The sequence below is a fragment of the Mobula birostris genome, unplaced genomic scaffold (assembly GCF_030028105.1).
Source record: "Mobula birostris isolate sMobBir1 unplaced genomic scaffold, sMobBir1.hap1 scaffold_282, whole genome shotgun sequence".
NCBI classification, from domain to species: domain Eukaryota; kingdom Metazoa; phylum Chordata; class Chondrichthyes; order Myliobatiformes; family Myliobatidae; genus Mobula; species Mobula birostris.
Window position 1 is genome coordinate 347,431 of NW_027275875.1, and position 14,929 is coordinate 362,359.

Below are 14,929 nucleotides of genomic sequence, written 5' to 3' on the forward strand. Positions count from 1 at the left end.
AGGGTTAGAAGTTGCATTTTAATGGGTTATAATGGACGTGGTCAGTTTAAGTATCAGTAAAGTTATGACCTATAAATTAACTTTTCTAACCAAACTACCATTGCCACCCTGCCCCCAAGAAGCTTAGACAGTGTAAAATTTTTCTTGGGTGTTCACAAGATGAAGGTAATGTTTTGTGGGTGATCAAGTTCTAAGTAGTCACCACAGCAAAAAGCAACTTGTGTAAATTTGATGCATTCTTTACATTGAGGGATGGTGTTCTGAATAATAGATTTGCTTTACGTTTGGGGATAGTATCTTTTAAAACTGCCTTGTGAACTTGATAATTTTTCCAATTTGTTGAATTCCCTTTTTATTGGTATTGAGTACAAATGGGGTGCAAATATTCATGTGGGTCAATGAAGTGACAATATGAGGTATGGTCTTTAAGGCCACTTTTTCCTATCAAATTCCTATTGTATAATTTATCATCAGTAGTTGGGTTGGGGAGATAGCATTTGGTACCTGTATCCACAAATCAGTGTATCCATGTTGGGACGATCAGTTTTTTTTGTCCTTGACAGTCCATAATGTTCCTCAATCCACTTCAAGAACCACAGTATGAGATTGCAATCTGCAAACAACTGCAAGAGTAGAGTGACACTGAAAAATGTGTCAGAAATAAGCTGTTTCTGCATGCCTCTGGTTTACTCAATGGGCACAGATGTATTCAAATGCTCACAGACTGGTCTTTGATTAAAATTTTGCAAATGATCCCATACTAATCCTATATGTCTAATGCTGTTTAATATGAGAAGTTCTTCAATGACAAACTTACAGTGGTCTTGATTGCTCATATGACTTCATTAACTGATGGGTGAATAGATGCATGTTGTCTCAAAGTTTAAAAGCTCAGTCGCATGCCAGGAGTTTGAAGTATTGATCAGCTTCCCTGAGAGGTCAGTATAGTACTCAGTAAAATAGAAAAGTCCTGTTCCAGACCCAGTTTATATTACTAAAATGGGGAAGTGATTAGAGTCTCAGCTCCTGTTTGAAATTCTGTGGCTAATGTGTCTCAAGAAAGATGCAAGGCAAGGACAGAGTTAAGTTCTACTGTGTTGTAGCTCAGAATTCTCTCAGCAATGTAAGTTGTAGTTCTGTGGCTTAATTCGAAATTTAGGAGTATTTCCAAACTATCACTCATACTAAAACGAACTTTTGGGCTGTTTAAGGAGTTGTTTGTCAAAAGACATGGAGTTTTGAAATGTTCCTGACTATCATCTTTTCCTGGTTGCATGAGATTTTATCCTCATCACTTTACCACTGTCTGTATGCATTATGCTCCTAGAAGTGAATCCACTAACTCCTACGCCCTTCCTGAAATTGAATCCTAAGCATTTTGCTACTAGGATTTGAAGTGACTGGCAGCCTGTGAAATCAGACACCAGTCTGCATGGAAGTCAAATGTTCAGCTATTTGATTTCTCTCAGTTGCAGGATTTAACCTTTGACAGAAATCTGCAAAATCACTAACATCCATGGCAGTGTGCAGGGCTTCTTCCTCTGAATTTTCCCTTACTCATTTGAAGTAGCAAATGTGCACCAGTCTGTGAGCATATTGCAATAATTACACAGTTAAGAGTTGTGTGTTGTGTTCCTAAATGAACAAGGTATTGTGGCAGTATATTGCTCATGAGTTCAACTATAATTGTGCAGTACTCTGTAACTGCTGGTGAACTAAGGAATATAACCCTACAACAAGGCACCTGTCAATTTGTGTACTGATATCATCTTGAACAATGGTGGACCCCTCCCTCAGAGTTGTTTTTTCTTGCATTTTCACACTTGAGTGGTAAATAAATGGTGTGAGGAATTTTGTGGAACAAAACATAACTTTGCAAAAGTCTGGTGAAATGTGTTGATCCTGTTTGTGTCCATGTGCCTACGTGACAGCAATCCTTCTGAGCGGTCTGCAGGATATGTGTTCTAAAGAAGAGTCTCTCTATGCACACGTTCTTTCAAAAAAACATAGGTTGGCTCTTGTACTACAACTTCCTTCATGATGTGGCAACAAGTTTCTGGTAGGTCCAAGCACAGCATCAACAACAAAAAAGCAGTATGTGATTTTCTTCAAATATTAATCTAAAAAAAACTTAATTCTTTAAAAGCAGTCCAAGGACTCTCGCTATATGTACATAAAATAATATAACATAGAATCTAACTGTGCATTTCTTTGAAAAGTAGTGTAACTTTGTACTTGAACACACTTCAGCTTCTGACATGAGATCTGTTTTTGAGGATTTTTGTGATCAAACATTTAATTACAGGTATACCACTCAAAGATTGGTGATAAGAGAGTCTGTCTCTCTGACAAAGATTCATCTTTAAGGATATGTTCTGACAGGAGAATAGAACAAGGTAAACCTTTAAATTTGTTGAGGGGAGTCAAACAGTTGCTAGACTAAAATAGTGGCCAGAGTGCCTGAAGATGCCACCTAGGCTAGTCCCTGTACATGGAAAATAAGTTCTGTTCTTGTTTAAAAGCAAGTTCTAAACTGTGACCTCAATGCCAAATTGGAGGAAAAAAGTTATTTCAAGCTAAAGACAAGGATTCTTGGAATTGCTAACTGTCCTCAGTCTGATTTTTTTAAAATCTTAGCATGATGAACAGTGAAGCCAAAAGATCTTAAGATCTCATTTCCATTTTATAGTTTGTTTTAGCAACTGGCCTCAATTCTGGATCTGAGTTTACTTTTTACATCTTAATGTGGACTGATCTTGGTCATCTGGTCCTTGTATTATTTCAAATTTTAAAACAAACTCCTATGTGACTATATCAAATCATCTCCCCCAGAGATGTTGTTTGTAGGCCCTTGGGCAGGAAAACCTGACCTGACACAGTAATCAAGGTTTTGACTGTCAGTTCTCCTGGGACTGAATATCTGGATTGTTAACAAAAATCTGTATTAACAAGTGTTTCCATTATATCCCTTTGAATGAGTTACTAGATGGTTGGAATTGGCCATCTGGAGACTATACCTGGACTATATCTATCTTCTACTATTACTAGTTTAAAACAAAAATACCCTAAAGGAAAAGATCCCAAGGAACTTGACCGTTCCAGAAATCTGCAAAGATTAAATGCAGTCGGCTTGCGACAGTCATTATACTTGACATGCTCTCTGAGATGGATCCGAGTGTCTTGAAGTTCCATGGTTGCGTTCAATTGTATGACTTTGTTCAGTAATCTCCAAGAATTATAGGGGGAAAAGTCCCTTCCTCTTCTATGTACATATTGAAAAGTAGGCCCAAGCTAATTTTTTTAAGAGCAGTTTGAATGACTATTTGAGGTCATTTGCAAATCTGCTTTGGACTTCCAACATCAGTTTCCCTTAAACTAAAATAATTGTTTCTTATTTGGAAAGTAACTGATTCCAGTGCTTAGAACCACTGAGGATGCACAAATCAATGGGAGAATGTCATCTTTATTTTGTAAGAACAACATGAAACCAATATCCTTTTAAACAGTTCTCTCATGAATACTGTGACATCTGCATTTTTGCATTTGAAAGTGGCACAGATTTAATATAGTTAGTCCTAGAATTATATAAAAATATTGGGCCAAGTATTGGTTCATACCCAGCATTCCTGAGGGTGAAAGTCCATCCACACTTTGGTTTACTTTATCATTGTTCATGCCATCTCCCTACCACATGTGGCCCTTTCCACCAAAACCGATGAGCTACCATTTGTTCCCCTGAACTGGTTATTGTGATAGTCACTTGTTCTCCCACACCTCACTGAACATCTGCAAGTTGGTGGCTGAACATGTTTCTAAATCAAGGAAAAGTTCCTATAATATAGTGGCCTATAGTGTACACAGCAACAGTAGCTTGCTGTTGTTGCAATCATCTGCAACGTGCTCACAATATCTTGGAGTGTGTAGCAAATGGCATATCTGCCATCCTTTACTGGGAATTTAGTTTGGGTGTGTGTGTGGCCTGCCTGTGTTGCTGATTGTGGTCTGAGCTATCTATGAGTATCTGTTCTGTTAATGAAACATTTATCAAGTGGCAGAAATGTTTTAAAAGTCAAAACCTGTCTCTCTCGGTTCACAGTTAACTCTACAGCAAGATGATAAAGTAGACGCAAAGAAAGAGATGGTGGGCTAATTATCACCACCAAAACGCTCGAATTAAAACAAATGGGTTCCCCTCAGCCTCAAGAAATTACACTCAAAGCAGTCTGCTCTACTGTTTCTACGTTATCTTTTGGACTAAGGTGCACATCTTCTCACAAAATGAAGCTTGAGATTCAGATCTGGAATTGGGGATGTTCTTTATCCCCGCAATAACCAAAGGTTGGAAAATGCTCAAGGTGTTGTCAGTGAATTCAACTGTTGTGTCCGACTGGAGATGTGTTTTATGTCAAGGATATCTACATGATGCTGTTCGGTTGCCATCCAGTAGGGAGAATGTTGCACTCCATTAATAATGCTGTAAGCCTTGCCTACTGTACACTCAAGATAATACAAGTACTTTGGGGGGGAAAATGTTGGATTATAATTTTGCAGCAAAAGTTTTAATGTCCAGATATGTACCTGCTTCCCAGTCATAACTCAGCAGGTATCAGTTCAAATTCAGAGGAGTTCAGTCCAGTTTAACAAATTTCAGGTCAAAAAGGAGTACTTGAATTTGCAAGTAAATGACTCGTAAACACTTACAGTCCATTGGAGAATGATAAAAGATGTGCAGCTCATTTGGTCCAGTGCCTCTGTTTTGAGGGCCAGATATCTGGGTATTAGCTGGAAAGGTCCTCAAAAACTTGGAGCTCCTGTCCCAGAGCTTACAGTCTGCTAATATACAGAAATGTGTGATGATTACTAGTGTCAACTGTTGCAGCCTTGGTAGGGAAATGGCTGGGGAAAGTTATGCTTCAGAGTCATTGACCCACTCACAAATGCTTCCTCTGAGTATCTTGCTTTGAGATTCTAAGATTATGAAGTGAAGTAAAACCAAGCAACACCTAGAGTGTGCCTTTTAACCAGTCCAACAAGCCTTAGCCCTTGTGTGTCTACTATAGTAAACTATCTGCACAACCCATAAGGCTGCTGCTAATTTCTGTAAATATTTAATTGTGTACAGCCTGTTATTAATTTTTAATTCCCCTAAAATAGTAGCACACCTATCAATCACAGAAAATGAATCCTATAAGCCATGGATGCTCTTGTGTGCGTCCACTCTTCCTGACGTTAGTGCATGTACCCTGCTGTTTACAAAGGAAGACTTGAAAGTCTGAAATATGTAGAAAGTTTAGCTGGTATGGCAGAGTAAACTGAGAGGAATCTCTGAACAACCTTTATTTACTAAATGTCACTTCCCCATTTCTTACAGTAACTTTTCAATTGCTAGATGCTGGTTTAACCATCTCCAATTCCAAGCAAACATCCTGCTAGTAAATTTCCGACAATGAACTTTGAAATTTTATAAATCAATATGGGAATGTTTCTCTTGTGATTCTCCAGCATGTTCGTTGTTTAGAGATTCCATTCCTTTTATTTAAAAAAAAACTGAAGTTCTCAAACTTGATTTGGCACCCAGCCATAACTGAAGGTACCATCTCTCCTGTCCGGTTCTCTTGGCTGATCTGAGTGGGAGGAAGCCCACCAGTTAACCCTTAGAGTACTGTATTTGGAATATGTCCACATTTTACTTTAAGTGCAGTCTGTTTTAAATTAGCCATTATTGTGTTCTTTCCATGTTTAAAAAAAAATGCTTATTTTGTGTTAAGGAGCCTGCTCAAAGTGTTCTGTTACAATTTTGGCTCTGTAAACAACTGAGTGGGGATAGTCTGATTTCCCTCTATCAAATCCTGCCTGTTTAAAAGGGCTGCAAGATGCACCTGGTTACTGAAGCTCCCTTCAACTTAACAGATATTGTTATCAGTGTCCTAATGTCAAAGTAAAGCTGCTGTAAAATGATCACCATCGTATATCCTGACGATTGTTAATGAAAACGTGTCGAACAGTATTTTTTTGTGATAAATGTCAGTATTGCTGAATGAAATTTCTCGGTGGTGGGTGGGCTCAGCCTTGTGATTATACGAGTTGCTGCTTTCACAGGTGTCCGTCCATGAAGGGAAAGTGATGTAAAGAGAATTGATGGTGCTCAGCGTATGTAAATTCCTTCAATCCACCTGCATTTTTTTTTTAACTAGATGCTATAAACTGATTTGCTTGTCCTGTTCTTCAGTGCTTGAGAAAAGGGATTGAGAAATAGGCGCCTGATGTGTTGTAAACTGGCTAAAGACAGTAACTTCTTCAGTGTTGGCTGAGATTTCAGGTGTAGTCAATAGCATCAATAAACTACCACTCTGATCTTTTACCAAAAATGGAGCAAGATATTATGGAACATTTGATATAGGGTTTCCAGTTTAAACTAACTCCACAGTGAAGCTGGTTTATCTCGGCCACAGCCTCAAGTCTTTTTTTTCCTCCATCCCAACACCAAGTAACAGTTACACTGGACCAGTGAACGGAGACTGTGGTGCAGAGTGGACCAACCTTCAGCTTTTTTTCTGTTCCTCTTCTCCATGTCTTCCTGGCAAATTCAAACTAGAAACCCTGGTGGTTTTTCCTGAACAAGTGAGAATCAATCCAGTTTTAAAGCACATTTGTGTTTTTCCAGAAAGTTTTGGTGTAAGGACTGCCATTTCTACTTCTAATTCCAGAACTATTCCTGAGTCCAATATGCTCCTTGTGCTAATGTTTCCTTATGCTGTAAAAGACAGAATTATTGAAAGATAAGGTACTTAAACCCAATTGTGTTAGCCTTTTATGTCCAAAGAGTGCTGCCCAGTGAAGTTCTACCTCAGTGGCTCATCCGTTAGCTGTGCTATTAATGTAAATCATTGAAAAGAGGATGGATCTCTGATAGGGGATCCCACTGAAAATGTTAGTTGCCTTTAACCCTCATTAATCTGTTTTTCATCAAACCTCAAACTATGGTCATGTATGAATGTTATACATGGCATTGCTTTGTGTAACACTGAATTATAAACAAAAGCAATGTGATTTTCTTACCCAAAAGCAGTCATAAGCACAAGTCCCTATACACACTGCAGTGTGGAGCAAGTTAAAGCAACATTCTCTCTTGGCTTGTGTAAGCCTGAAGGTGTCCATATAGCATATTCATAGCATGTGTAATGCATCCATCACTTCACATCCTGCAGTGAAGCAGCTTTCACCTATTTGTATCCAAAATGGTGATTGTCTCTTCAACTGAGGAGATGGTGTTCCTTGAATGTTTCAAGATAAACCTGGGAGAACAACGAGAAAGTACACTTTTATTCCTGACCCATCTCTCCCTTGTCCTCCATCTGTCTAACTACTTCAAACCCTTTCTCGGTTCTCCCCTTCCCTCACCCGACAACAAATGATGCCATCTCTTTAAAAATCTAAGAAACCACCTGTTCTACAAGAATCCAGCTACCCAAGCAAAGAGTCAGTTCTGCCGCCTTGGCCAGAAACTGGTGCTAAATTGCAGGTTGGTTTTAGGGTTTTCAGACATGTTAGTGTAAAACAGCCAGTTCTGCTTTTTGCATGAATGTCTGATTCACTTCATTGGAGGGTGGAGGGTGTAGCTGCTGGGTTGTTCTTCATAAATTAGTTGAAGAGATGGAGTTCTCAGGAACCTGGTGTTAAAATGGTGCTGAAAGAAATTACACTTCAATTCTTTTTCTGCAGAGAGTGGTCGTTCTGGTTCCTTTCAGATTACTGAACAATTTTCATGTTCCACCATTCGGTGTTCCTGATAGCTGTATCTTTTACGCCAGCTATAAGTGACCTGACAGTGTCGTATATGCATCAGGGACACTAACACAGAGCATTTGCTGTTTTTTTTTCCTAATACAGACGTAAGGCTGCGGGTGCGGGCTGTATTTTCTGATCAGCATTCCGTGCTGCGAGGGAATGTAGTCTCTGTGAAACAGGACCCCCTGGATCGCTGTTTTGACCTCTTTGGGCAGGCAAACACCATCCTGAAATCCCGAGACTTGGGATCTATTATCTGTGACATTAAATTTTCTGAGCTGTCCTATCTGGATGCCTTCTGGAATGACTACATCAATGGTTCGCTGCTGGAGGCACTGAAAGGTGTATTTATTACTGACTCGCTGAAGCAAGCTGTGGGTCAAGAAGTGATCCGACTGCTCGTCAATGTAGATGAGGATGATTATGAAGAAGGCAGGCGTATTCTGCTTCAGAATATTTCTCCATGAAAGGTGTGCATTGGGAACCAAGATCACTGACTAAATTAAATTTTAAGCTAAACTTTATATGAAGTAAAATAAAGAGAAGCAATTAGCCCTTCATTACAACCTCTGTTTTATTCAGTACTGGGTAAGGTGATGTCTACTGATGGTACTGCCATGTAAGTACGTTATAAGCATTCAGTCAGCATTACCAGTCCTGTGGTGTGAAATAGGGTAAGAGGGAGGTTTGATATTTTTTTTTTCCTAATGAAGCTTTTTTTAGGGAGTTATATTGAAATAGGCTCTAGAAATAGAAGCCGAGAACATATTAGCAAATGCTATGGCTTTAAGAACCATTTATGTTATAAACCAGTGTCAATTTGTACCTTAAAGCGATTCCAAGTGGTTTTGTTCGCCTATAGTCTGGGTGTGCAGACTGTATGCTTTTGGTAGTGGATCCAGACCTGTTGTTGGAATGGTAGAGGAAGTGGGACTGGGTGGAGGGAATGAAGACACTTTGAATTGCTGATGCTGAATACAAAAAGCCAGTATCTGTGATTGTGTTTAGCAATCTGCCTAAATTTGTGTTGGTATGTGTTCAGTGTGGTTGAAGTTGGTAAGTCTCCTTAAGGCTCATCAGCTTAAGTTTGATATGAACCAAATTTCTACTCCTGATTTTCATCCTGCTTGATGTTTGGATTCCATCTCTTGCAGGGTAGAATCATTATTTGTAACTTCTGCTTCCTGACCTTCCACATGCTGATTTCTTCACTGACATGGCTTCAGGCTGCTGGCACTTTTGTTCACATAAGGGTGGCAGCATCCAGCAGAAATCACTGGACAAGGGTTGTAGGTGGAAAAGTGCTGAAATCAGTGATACTGATCAGGCTAATTTCCAGTAAAGTATAGGGAGCTGAACTATACTCGACCTTGTTTCTTCTTGTGTGAAGTAGGAGTGACATTATTTCATGCACTACTTAGCCAAAACAATATTTACCAAAATTTGGAGCACTGAAACTGGCAGTCTGGAAACTATTCTCGTTGGTCAGTTTTAACACAAACCATTTCAGTTAAGGTAAATGTTCTTCATTAAATTGGGCTGGGTGCATTTACTTAAGTTTTTTTCTGGGTTCTGTAAGGTAAAGTTTTAAAGCTGTGAGTGGTTCCGTTTGGGTTTTGTGAAAGGGCTTGAGAGAGCATGGTGACATTCCATCGCAGCAGCTAGGAAAAATGAATATTTTTCTATTTTGCAAATGCTTCTCCCTCAGGTTGCCATCTTCAGGCTTTGGTATGCCTGTCTCCCTAGCACTCTTGCTGACAATGGACTGTTTCCACACTTTTGTCATTTGGCCCATTTAGGTGTGATTCAGTCAGTGGTTCTGTGAAGTGCACATCAATAGATTCCTTTAGAATGTTCTGTGTGCTCGGCACCAGCACAGCAGAGGCAGCAATGTAGGCTTTGTAGAATATGGTTTGTTCCCTGCAAGTTTCACATAGCTGCTGGGTCAGTTTCAGTCCTGTGCTGCTAGTTCCACATGGGTACAAGAAACTGCCTCCATGTGACTGGATGAGAGAGCTGCATTGGCGTGGGAGAGATCCTGTGATTTTCACAAATGGTGCTGGAGTCCTCAACTTAACCTAGCAACCGAAGAAATATTTGTGCAAAGACATTAATGAAACATTTCTTGAACTCTTGCTGATAGTTTTATAAGATTATTACTCAATTTTCCCCAGGAATTTTAGAAGATCTGGGGTACTGGCAAATCCCAAGCTTTTGGCTACTGCCCCAGATACTGCTGGCTCTGAGGAAGATGGCAACAAGCCAGTTCTGAAAGCTAAGGTCTATGATAAACTCATCTGAAGTGCTGCGTCAAAAATCAACTGATGAGGAGCTGACAAGATGCTTGAGTATTCTCCATTCCTCATACAGAGCTGACAAAATCCTGCTCCAAGCCTCAAACTTCTGTACGGCTGGTATGTCCTGCTGTTCAAAATTGCCATTGTGGCTATATTGTCCCAGGTAGGGAGGTTTCCATGATGGAGCCCACTTGCCTTCAACCAGCTTGTAAATAGCCATGTATGTTTCTTTTTATTCCTTTTTGGATGATTAAAATATTACTTTTGTGTATAGCTAATATTCTGTATATTTGTTTAAAATATGTGGGTGAAATATAGAACCTTTTTGCTAATTTGGGCAACAATTTTCTAGGTTTGAGTATTTGACAAAGGCTGTGCTTAAATACAGGGGTGTTTGAGGGAACTCTTTGTAAAGCATGAATTCAATAAAAGTTGTCACAAAGTTTGTTGGGTTTTTTTTCATGGCAAAATCAAGGTTGTGAAGTCTGAGGAAAGGTAAGCAAATATACCCTTAACCACAAACACAGCAAAGTATGTATACAGAGGTCACCTCTTCTGAGGTTCAGGAATGAAACAGAGCTTGACCATGGAGATGTGATTGAAACAAGCTCCCTTTTAACATGTTCAGGAAAGTGCTTGGGGGTGGGGGGTAGAATTGCCTTCCTAAATGCTCACGGGAAAGGATTTGGGTCTCCTTAACGCCCCATGCCCAATGAAAACTTAATATTGAGTCATCAATGGTAGCTACTTGGTGTAAAGTAATTGATGACCTGATACTCCAATATTACCAAGGATTAGATGGTGACCACTTTCATAGAAACATAGAAAATAGGTGCAGGAGTAGGCCATTCAGCCCTTTGAGCCTGCATCACCATTTATTATGATCATGGCTGATCATCCAACTCAGAACCCTGCACCAGCCTTCCCTCCATACCTCCTGATCCCCGTAGCCACAAGGGCCATATCTAACTCCCTCTTAAATATAGCCAATGAACTGGCCTCAACTGTTTCCTGTGGCAGAGAATTCCACAGATTCACCACTCTCTGTGTGAAGAAGTTTTTCCTCATCTCGGTCCTAAAAGGCTTCCCCTTTATCCTCAAACTGTGACCCCTCGTTCTGGACTTCCCCAACATCGGGAACAATCTTCCTGCATCTAGCCTGTCCAATCCCTTTAGGGTTTTATACGTTTCAATCAGATCCCCCCCTCAATCTTCTAAATTCCAACAAGTACAAGCCCAGTTCATCCAGTCTTTCTTCATATGAAAGTCCTGCCATCCCAGGAATCAATCTGGTGAACCTTCTTTGTACTCTCTCTATGGCAAGGATGTCTTTCCTCAGATTAGGGGACCAAAACTGCACACAATATTCCAGGTGTGGTCTCACCAAGGCCTTGTACAACTGCAGTAGTACCTCCCTGCTCCTGTACTTGAATCCTCTCGCTATAAATGCCAGCATACCATTTGCCTTTTTCACTGCCTGCTGTACCTGCATGCCCACTTTCAATGACTGGCGTATAATGACACCCAGGTCTCGTTGCACCTCCCCTTTTCCTAATCGGCCACCATTCAGATAATAATCTGTTTTCCTATTTCTGCCACCAAAGTGGATAACTTCATATTTATCCACATTAAATTGCATCTGCCATGAATTTGCCCACTCACCCAACCTATCCAAGTCACCCTGCATCCTCTTAGCATCCTCCTCACAGCTAACACTGCCACCCAGCTTCATGTCATCCGCAAACTTGGAGATGCTGCATTTAATTCCCTCATCCAAGTCATTAATATATATTGTAAACAACTGGGGTCCCAGCACTGAGCCTTGAGGTACCCCACTAGTCACTGCCTGCCATTCTGAAAAGGTCCCATTTATTCCCACTCTTTGCTTCCTGTCTGCTAACCAATTCTCTATCCACATCAATACCTTACCCCCAATACCATGTGCTTTAAGTTTGCACACTAATCTCCTGTGTGGGACCTTGTCAAAAGCCTTTTGAAAATCCAAATATACCACATCCACTGGTTCTCCCCTATCCACTCTACTAGTTACATCCTCAAAAAATTCTATGAGATTCGTCAGACATGATTTTCCTTTCACAAATCCATGCTGACTTTGTCCGATGATTTCACCGCTTTCCAAATGTGCTGTTATCACATCTTTGATAACTGACTCCAGCAGTTTCCCCACCACTGACGTTAGGCTAACCGGTCTATAATTCCCTGGTTTCTCTCTCCCTCCTTTTTTAAAAAGTGGGGTTACATTAGCCACCCTCCAATCCTCAGGAACTAGTCCAGAATCTAATGAGTTTTGAAAAATTATCACTTAATGCATCCACTATTTCTTGGGCTACTTCCTTAAGCAGCCTGGGATGCAGACCATCTGGCCCTGGGGATTTATCTGCCTTCAATTTACCTAACACCACTTCCCTACTAACATGTATTTCGCTCAGTTCCTCCATCTCACTGGACCCTCTGTCCCCTACTATTTCTGGAAGATTATTTATGTCTTCCTTAGTGAAGACAGAACCAAAGTAATTATTCAATTGATCTGCCATGTCCTTGCTCCCCATAATCAATTCACCTGTTTCTGTCTGCAGGGGACCTACATTTGTCTTTACCAGTCTTTTCCTTTTTACATATCTATGAAAGCTTTTATAGTCCGTTTTTATGTTGCCTGCCAGTTTTCTCTCATAATCTTTTTTCCCCTTCCTAATTAAGCCCTTTGTCCTCCTCTGCTGAACTCTGAATTTCTCCCAGTCCTCAGGTGAGCCACTTTCTCTGGCTAATTTGTGTGCTGCTTCTTTGGAATTGATACTATCCCTAATTTCTCTTGTCAGACACGGGTGCACTACCTTCCTTGATTTATTCTTTTGCCAAACTGGGATGAACATTTGTTGCAGTTCATCCATGCAACCTTTAAATGCTTGCCATTGCATATCCACCGTCAATCCTTTAAGTGTCATTTGCCAGTCTATCTTAGCTAATTCACGTCTCATACCTTCAAAGTTACCCCTCTTTAAGTTCAGAACCTTTGTTTCTGAATTAACTATGTCACTCTCCATCTTAATGAAGAATTCCACCATATTATGGTCACTCTTACCCAAGGGGCCTCTCACGACAAGATTGCTAATTAACCCTTCCTCATTGCTCAAAACCCAGTCCAGAATAGCCTGCTCTCTAGTTGGTTCCTCGACATGTTGGTTCAAAAAACCATCTCGCATACATTCCAAGAAATCCTCTTCCTCAGCACCTTTACCAATTTGGTTCACCCAATCTACATGTAGATTGAAGTCACCCATTATAACTGCTGTTCCTTTATTGTACACATTTCTAATTTCCTGTTTAATACCATCTCCGACCTCACTACTACTGTTAGGTGGCCTGTACACAACTCCCACCAGCGTTTTCTGCCCCTTAGTGTTACGCAGCTCTACCCATATCAATTCCACATCTTCCCGGCTTATGTCCTTCCTTTCAAGGGTACGACTAGAGCTGTATGCACAAGTGTTGCCATGGCTGCTCAGTCTCATTAAGTGCACAATCCTCTACACCAGCATCAATGAATTAATGTCTCTGGCATTGATACTAGGTCTGAAAGGGAGCTGGAATGCAATTTGAAAATTTAACACTGCAAAACAAATCAAATATAAAGCCAAAAGATGAAGTGGAAAGTAGCATGTTTACTCAGGTTTATTCCATTGATGGAGTGCATCTGGCTGCTTCAATCCTTCTGTTTGTCACCTTCAGTTGTAATTTCCTGTTGCATGTTTTAGAAAGTATTTTCTTCTCTCCTGCCCCCCCCCCCCCCACCAACCGAGTGTTGTTATGCAGGGTTTTTTTAAAAGATAAATGCTTAATCATTCCAGTATCAAAAAAAAATTGCTGAAATGTTAGTGAACTGCTAGAAGGAACACTAGTTCTGATCTGCCTCTTCAAAGGATGCAGAGGTACTCTAGAAGGTGTGTAGTAGTTGCTATTACAGCTCCGGATGCTGGAGTTCAATTCTGATGTTATCTGTAAGGAGACTATGTCCTCTCTGTGGAGTGCATGGATTTTCCCTGGGTGCTTTGGTTTCTGACAACAGCTCTAAGTCCTGCCAGGTAGGTTCATTAATAATTGTGAATTGTCCTGTGATTAGATTAAGGTTAAATCGGGGTTGCTGGGGCTGGAGCCAGGCAGCTTGAGGGCCTGCTCCATGCGGTATCGATTAAATTTAAAAAGTCAAGAAAATCAAGTTTATGTACCAGTTGGGAAAAAGTGACTGGATTGTACTTCCTGCGGGGGGGGGGGGAGAACTAGGCTGAAAGAGGTCCTAAAATCATGGGTTTGAAAGGGGGTGGTAGATACAGCTGAAGAGACCTATAATACAAAAGCAAACTGCAGCAAGTTTTGAAAATATTTCAGGCCAGTTTGAGATCAGTGAAGGAATTGTTAATGGTTCATACTGATGATCTTTTATCATAACTAGAAATTGTTGGAAAGCTTTAATGTGATCCTAACCAGCTACCCTTTTCCCCTCTCTCCATCTTGGTTATCGCCCCTCTCCCTCATTCTCATCAGAGCCCTTTGACCTAAAACGATGTTACCTATCTTAAGATGTGGTCTCGTGTGCTGAGTATTTATTTCTTGCACTATCTGGAAATTGAAGACAGTTATTCATAAATCCACTGGGAATTTTGAAATACAGCCAGAGTTGTGGCAGTGTGGCATGAATGAATGAATGAAATTTATTTCGGTCAGTACAAACATAATAAAAAGCATCATTTTCAACAATCATTTCATCGGACAAAATTACAGCATAGTATAGGAATTGAGAGGTGATTGTCCAGAGACCGGGGACAGGA

General features: G+C 40.3%; 1 protein-coding gene across 2 annotated transcripts in view; it reads left to right on the forward strand.

Annotated features, from left to right (window-relative positions):
• The window catches only part of dedd1 (death effector domain-containing 1), a 30,396-nt gene extending 19,874 nt beyond the window's left edge, over positions 1-10,522 (forward strand). Inside the window, exons 4-5 of one of the 2 annotated variants that reach the window (XM_072250336.1) lie at positions 7,891-8,258; positions 9,963-10,522. In XM_072250336.1, the coding sequence (XP_072106437.1) occupies positions 7,891-8,255 (365 nt within the window). In that variant the 3' untranslated portion in view covers positions 8,256-8,258; positions 9,963-10,522. Of the gene's footprint in view, positions 1-7,890 lie in introns of both variants that reach the window. The other variant, XM_072250335.1, reaches the window with a different exon arrangement.
• Positions 10,523-14,929: the final 4,407 nt, after the last annotated feature.